General features: G+C 51.7%; 1 protein-coding gene across 1 annotated transcript in view; it reads right to left on the reverse strand.

The window, feature by feature from the left end:
• Positions 1-3,480: 3,480 nt before the first annotated feature.
• SWSAP1 (SWIM-type zinc finger 7 associated protein 1) overlaps positions 3,481-7,545 on the reverse strand; it is a 60,018-nt gene continuing 55,953 nt past the window's right edge. The window contains exon 3 of the mRNA XM_015416983.1: positions 3,481-4,388. Coding sequence (XP_015272469.1) covers positions 3,793-4,388 — 596 coding nt within the window. The 3' untranslated portion in view covers positions 3,481-3,792. The remainder of the gene's footprint in view (positions 4,389-7,545) is intronic.

Raw genomic sequence — 7,545 nt, forward strand, 5'->3', positions numbered from 1 at the left:
CAAATTTTATCTAATTCCAGTTTTGTTGTCACAAAATCTATTTTTTTGTCTTTGGCAAATCTTGATTGTAGCTGTAATTCTTCCCAATTTGTAAGATTAATATTCAATAGTTCTAGCGTCTCAAACAATTTCAATTCATTATCGTTTGCTAGCAACCTTTCATATGTTACTTTCTTATTGTCCGTTAATAAATTTGGCATTATAAAGGCCTCCAATGGTGAGACCCACAATGGTATTTTAGTATAGAACCTTCCTTTAAGTTTTTTCCATAACTTAATTAATGCTCCCCTAATTATATGGTTATGGAATTTTTGATGTATTTTATCCTTGTCGTACCATACATAGGCATGCCAGGCAATGCTGGATTTTTTTATTCTGTACCTTCAAGAGTTACTAGCCTATCCTACATCGTTTAGGAGGGTTTAGCGAGGACTGTATGTTTTCACCTTTTCTTTGTATCCCTGCTCAGTCTGATGCTTGATCAGACCATGTGTACTCTTTTTATTAAACTTTCTTATATTTTGAATGATCAAAGCCTGATCTCCGTAAGTACACCACACCTATTTTGTCTCACTTTCCAAAGACATAAACTCACCACCCCTCAAATGCCAAGGTGCAACAGATTGTCTCCATGCTAGCTTGTAGGAGAGAAGAGGGAGATATAGCACCAAGGGGGAGACTCTAAATGGCAATGCAGTTCCAGAGTCCTAGATATACAAATCTGTCTCGCATATCAGTTGTTGGCTTCTACGCAGAGAGGAAGTTTGGTACCCCACTAGGAGGAAAGGGAAGGAGTAGTGTCGCTGGGCAGGGACCTGGAGCAGTCACAGGGCTGGGATTAAAGGGGGTGGGGCATTCCTTCACAGCTGGCACAAAAGCCAGTGGAAGTGTGATGACTGAGACCCTTTCCCAGGACATTCTCTAGTACCTTCTGGGAGCATGTTGACAACAGCCAATGTCCCCCAGAGATTTCTGACCATGAGAGGAATGGTGTGCATAGTTTTCTCTGGGTGACCTCCCCCCCCTAATAAACCGAAGAGAGGCAGACTGCCTGGCAGTCGATCAGATCAATGCCAAATAAGGGCACAGAGGGCACACAAATTCAGATTTTCAGGGTGAGGCAGCATCAGCCTTGATGAAGCGGCTACGTAGAACGGACTGACTGAAATCACAGCAACACACATCAAGGTTCTAGACCACCACGGAACAAGGCTGGCTGAAGCGACTGGTTTACAGCAAAGTTTTCCATTTGTTATCTAGATGCCTTCTAAGTCGCCGTGTGCGTGGGATGGCGGGACGGTAGAGCCCCTGCTTTGCGTGCAGGAAGTCCCGGGTTCAGCCTCTGGCAGCTCCACCGGAAAGCAGCTCAGAGAGGAGAGTTGGGGAAGGCCTGGGCCAGCCCTCCGGGGGAACACCCACCCACCGCCCTGGGCAATTTATTGATTTATCAGATTTATACCCCGCCCTCTCCGCAAAGCAGGCTCAGGGCGGCTTCCATACAAACATAAATACAGTTAAAATCATACAATTATTTAAAATACGACAGATAAAATACAAACACAAAGTGCTGGCCACAGTTAAAAGATTAACTTAGATGGCTCATTTTCAAGATGAATTACCCCCTTCCCAGATCTTCACAGAGGTTAGAATTTCTTATGGCATCGGCTCGATGTTAAACCCACGGGCCAGGGTTCAAAGATAAAACCACGAGCCAGGGTTCTACGACAGCGAAATAGCAGCTATGAAATACACACTGATTGGCTGCTAAAACTATTGATGTAAAACAGGCTAGGATCTTGGCACAACCTCCAAGGGTGAGCTACACATTTCTTAATATTTAACTTAATAGTTTTGCTGTTTCGGAAAATACTTCTTTTTAGAAAAATTAATGCCCAATACGATCCCCAAGAGAATCTTTCCGGGACCTGCAGCCCCAGCAGGTTCATGAAGACAGAGCTGGCTGGAATCGATGTCAGAAGGTGCTGCATCTTTCGAGACCCAGGGCCTTCCAGATTTTTCCAGTCTTTCCGTACGCCTGAGGGAATTTCACTGTGGATTACTTCTCAAGCCTTAGCGGGGGGGGGGGATTGTGCACAGGTTTTGAACCACATAAGAGAACATAAGAGAAGCCAGTGTTAAGTCAATAGCAGCTATGAAATACACACTGATTGGCTGCTAAAACTATTGATGTAAAACAGGCTAGGATCTTGGCACAACCTCCAAGGGTGAGCTACACATTTCTTAATATTTAACTTAATAGTTTTGCTGTTTCGGAAAATACTTCTTTTTAGAAAAATTAATGCCCAATACGATCCCCAAGAGAATCTTTCCGGGACCTGCAGCCCCAGCAGGTTCATGAAGACAGAGCTGGCTGGAATCGATGTCAGAAGGTGCTGCATCTTTCGAGACCCAGGGCCTTCCGGATTTTTCCAGTCTTTCCGTACGCCTGAGGGAATTTCACTGTGGATTACTTCCCAAGCCTTAGGGGGGGGGGGGGATTGTGCACAGGTTTTGAACCACATAAGAGAACATAAGAGAAGCCAGTGTTGGATGAGGCCAATGGCCCATCCGGTCCAACACTCTGAGTCACACAGTGGCCAGAAATACCAGGTGCCAGAACTCCAGAAGCCTTACTACACTGCCCTCCCCCCAAGCACCAAGAAGTCAGAGCATCCCTTGCCCCAAACAGAAGAACATAACAGAAGTCATGTTGGATCAGGCCAGTGGCCCATCCAGTCCAACACGCTGTGTCACACAGTGGCCAAAAATACCGGGGGCCACCAGGAGGTCCACCAGTGGGGCCAGATCTCCAGAAGCCCTCCCACTCTTGCCTCCAAAACACCAAGAAGACAGAGCATCACTTGCCCCAAACATAAGAACATGAGACAAGCCATGTTGGATCAGGCCAGTGGCCAATCCAGTCCAACACGCTGTGTCACACAGTGGCCAGAAATACCAGGTGCCATCAGGAGGTCCACCAGTGGGGCCAAAACACCAGAAGCCCTCCCACTGTTGCTCCCCCCCCAAGCACCAAGAAGACAGAGCATCACCGCCTCAGACAGAGCGTTCCATAGCACTCCCTACGGCTGTTTGGATGTAATATCCAGCCATACAAAGTCTTGAGCCAGAAAGCACCCAAGAAACAAAATGTCTCTGGAAAATCCTCCCCCCAACCCGCCTCTCCCCACTGGATGAAGCACTGGCAACCAACGAATCCGGCAGAGCTCACAGAGTTGGTGGACAGTGTTGGGGGTGGGATTCTCTCTCTGCATCCCAGGAAGCAAATGAGAAGTGTCAGAGAGGCACCCCCCCACACACACACACCACACCCTGAAACTCTGCCTGCCTTCCTCGGGTGTCCCAGTTTGCCCTCCAATTTACCACCACATAACTGACATACGCATTTTGGAATTCAAATCACATTGTGAGATTTATTCTTTTCACAACCATGGTATTGGTTAGAACACACCCTGAGTAATACTTTGAGACCTTTCCCGGCACCGGCCGCCGAGCAGCATTTACCGTTTGCACACAGAGGTACTTTCCACCCTCCAGGGCACGGGACACTTCGGAGAACCCCCCAAGGACTTTATAGCCCCAAACCCAGAATGTGCCACTTCTTCAAGAAAAGCAGCCTGCACAAGCCCAATCCAAACAGCAGGCTACCCTAAGTCTGGAGGGAGGAAAACCCCCATCTGCCCACATAGTCTGCCCCTGCCAGTTTAGGGAAGGCGTGCCGTTAACAACTGTTCAGAGGCAGACAGCAGTTTTGAGGAGAAACTCAGCTGTGGTTCAAGCGCGGGGCCACCAGAGGCCCAGAATGCGGTCAGTTCCAGTGGCCGGTGGTCTCTGGCTCCCGGAAGCCACGCCCCCATCCCTCGGGCACGGAAGCGGGGAAATCTTCATCTCCTCCTGGGGCTCAAATCTCAGCAGCCATTCCTGGTCCTCGGCCCCCGGCTGGGAGAGTCGTGCTCTGACCAGCTTGGCGCCCCCCCGGCCGCCCGAACTCCCGCTCTCCAGTGCCTCCGGATGCAGACAGCACTGGGCCACGAAGTAGCGCTGAACCACGGAGAGCTGCTCCGCTCCTTCTCCACCGTCCCCTGGGAGCCTCACGGAAACCATGAGGTGGCAGCCTGCGGGCTCCGCACCGCCGCATTTCCGGCCAAAGTGGTTTGCCGTGTCCAGCAGCAAGGCCACCAGCTGGGCGGCCGCGTGAGGCCCAGGGCAACTGGCCAGGTATTCCTCCAAGCTGTCCAGCAGGATCAGGGATGGGCTGCCGCCGGGCCAGGTCTCGTGCAAGGAGGCCAGCAACCGAAGGAGCTCCCGGAGGGACGCCGGGTACAAGAACTGGATTCTCTGGAGGAAGGAAAGGAAGAGACTGAATGAGGCTGGGTGGGAAGGGGGCCCAAAAGCCGCTCAGTGGACAGGCACTTTCTCTGTGATGGACGGGAAAGGCTGGTGAACCGGAGACTGTGGGACAAAGCACAGAGCTCACACGTTGCATTTATCAGGTGTAGCCCAGCCAATGACTGATCACCAAAACATGTGAGATCTACCTCTCTGTCTGTCTATCTATCTGTCTATCTACATATACACACCCCATCCATTTGTATTTTCCACTTGAAAGCCAGTCAAATCCGACTCTAGGGGGCGGGGCTCATCTCTGTTTCCAAGCCGAAGAGCCAGCGCTGTACGAAGACGTTTCCGTGGTCATGTGGCTGGCATGACTAAACACCAAGGTGCACGGAACGCTGTTACCTTCCCACCAAAGTGGTACCTATTTATCAACTTGCAATTCCTTGCTTTCGAACTGCTAGGTTGGCAGGAGCTGGAACTAGGGACAGGAGCTCACTCCGTCATGCGGCACTAGAGGATCTCGAACAGCTGAGCTACCGACCTTCCGACCTGCAGCTTCAGCATCTTAACCTCTGAGCCACCACTTTAGGGTTGTTGGGGGAACTGAAAGGCCTGATCCTAAAAATCCCAGTTTGTTTCTTTGAGACCCAGAAGCCAGCCTCCCTTATTCTGAGACACCAGGCGGTGGCTCCAGACCGTCACCAGACCATGCCCTTTCCCTGCAGAGGGGGGATAAAGAAAGTCCCCCCCAAACTCCCCCCCCCGACTTTTTTTCAGGGAAAACTTGGAGCCTGTGGAGAGTGCAGAAGGCAGCGATGAATGGTGTTCTCTTTTGGAGACACGGTTTTGCTCAGAGAACACAAGAGTGTGAATTCTACAGCATGGGACAATGGCACCTCCTATACTTATCTAATAGGGTTGGTCAGGTCTCCCCTGGAAATGCAGAACACGGTTACAGGCCCATTTGGTTCCAGCCTGACTTATTTTAGAAGAAGAAGAAGAGGAAGAGATTGGATGTATACCCCATGGCCCTTCACTACCCGAAGGAGTCTCAGAGCAGCCTACAATCTCCTTTCCATTCCCCTCCCCACAACAGACGCCCTTGTGAGGAAGAAGAGGAAAAGATCGGATTTCTACCCCATGGCCCTTCACTACCCGAAGGAGTCTCAGAGCGGCTTACAATCTCCTCTCCCTTCCCCTCCCCTCAACAGACACCCTGGGAGGTAGGCGGGGCTGAGAGAGCTCTTTCGAGGACTGCTCTTGAGAGAAGAAGAGGAGATTGGATCTATACCCCGTCCTTCACTCCCCAATGGAGTCTCAGAGCGGCTTACAAAATCCTCTCCCTTCCCCTCCCCACCACAGACACCCTGTGAGGTTGGCGGGGCTGAGAGAGCTCTGACAGTGCTTGTCAGAACTGTGGCTTGCCCAAGGTCACCCAGCCAGGTGCAAGTGGAGGAGGAGTGGGGAATCAAACCCGGCTCTCCCAGATTAGAGTCCGCCTGCACTTAACCACGACACCAAAGAGAACGGATGAAGTGGGGAAGAAGGTGAGCTGTTCTGGGTCCTCACTGGGGGGGAAAGGAGAAGTGTAGGAAGTGAAGGATGCTCTGGCCACAATTAATTTGCTGGGAGAAGCCATCCATGAGGGTGCTGAGTGCTCTGAAATGGAATTCGGTGCCCAGCACTGCTGGTCCTACTCCTGTGACTGTCCCGGGAAATGCTCTCTCTAAGTTGTGAGGTCTTGTCAGCAAAATCCTGCTTTGTGAGCCACTGGCATGAAAGTGGTGAGTGAGCGATTCGGCTGCTTCATTAATCAGTTTGCTCTTCTGGAGCCCTCCTTCCTGAGCTGAGACAAAAACATGAGCTGGAGGCTAAAAACCTGTGAGCTAGCTCACACTCACTCAGCTTAGAGGGAACACTGGTCCCCAGGCTGCCTTTCCTTTCCTCCCCGCAGCCTTGGCTTGGCCTACCGACTCCCGAGAGGCACAGGGGCACTCAGGCCGTCCTAGGGTTGCCAGCCTCCAGGGGGCGGCTGGAGATCTCCCGGTCTCCCAAGCAGTGTTCCCTCCCAGCTGACTGAGTGTGAGCCAGCTCACACCTTTTTGTCTTAGTGACAAGTACTGGGTTTGACGCATGGAGAACTTGGACAAGGACACGCGTTCAGACGTGTCTATTGTACTTCCAAACAAGACACACAAAACGGCCCTGCAAGGCCACCTGGCATACCTCTGTCCCCATTGGAGGGTTTGAACATCCCGCAAGGGTGCTATTGGTGGACTCCCGGTGGACTAGGCTCCTGGGTCCCCTTTGTGTTTGGGGACCAAGCGCCTGCTGAAGCTGCGGAACCCTGGTGGTGGTCTGCGTACATAACACTTAGCTCAGGAAGGAGGGTGTTAAGTCGACTACTTAACAAAGAGTCAGAGAGTGATTTCAGCAAGTGAATCAGCTTTAATGAAGGCAACCAGAACAGAACTACCAGAACAACATTAGCAGAGCAGTTGTGCTTCTTTTAAACTCTCCCGGGCTAATGTAGCCACGCCCTACTGTACATAACAACCAATAGGATTGTAACAATAATGTCCAATCACAGAGGTTCCCTCTCAGGGAACTGGATGGTAGGTGATTGGTATGAGGCTCCTTGCCCAGGAGGAAGCTTAACAGGGTGTTTCCCTGAGTGAGTTCATGCACAGTTTCCCTTGAATTGAATGCACCACAGAGGGCTCCAGAAGAGCAAGCTAATTTATGCAGCCCACGACTTTCATGCCAGCAGCTCAGCAAGCAGGGTTTTTGCTCACAAGACTGCACAGCTTTGGAGGGAGCATGGCGTTCTCCCAAGGGGTCGTCTCCAGTGTTCCCTCTAAGCCGAGTTGGTGTGAGCCAGCTCACAGTTTTCTAGCCTCCGGCTCACACCTTTTTGCCTTAGCTCGGGAAGGATGGGGCTCCAGAAGAGCAAGCTAATTTATGCAGCCCACGACTTTCATGCCAGCAGCTCAGCAAGCAGGGTTTTTGCTCACAAGACTGCACCGCTTAGAGGGAGCCTTGGCGCGGCGTCTCCCAGCGGATCCGTCCCCCTGGAGAGAAGGGCTGTTTGGGGAGGCTGGAGGGCTGCTGCACGGCCTGGTGGTGGTGGCCCTGCTGAGGTCCCCGCCCTCCCCAGAGGCCCCACCCCCCACCCCCCCGGATCTCCAG

Source organism: Gekko japonicus, unplaced genomic scaffold, assembly GCF_001447785.1.
Source record: "Gekko japonicus isolate JY-2015 unplaced genomic scaffold, Gekko_japonicus_V1.1 scaffold3175, whole genome shotgun sequence".
Lineage (NCBI taxonomy): Eukaryota > Metazoa > Chordata > Lepidosauria > Squamata > Gekkonidae > Gekko > Gekko japonicus.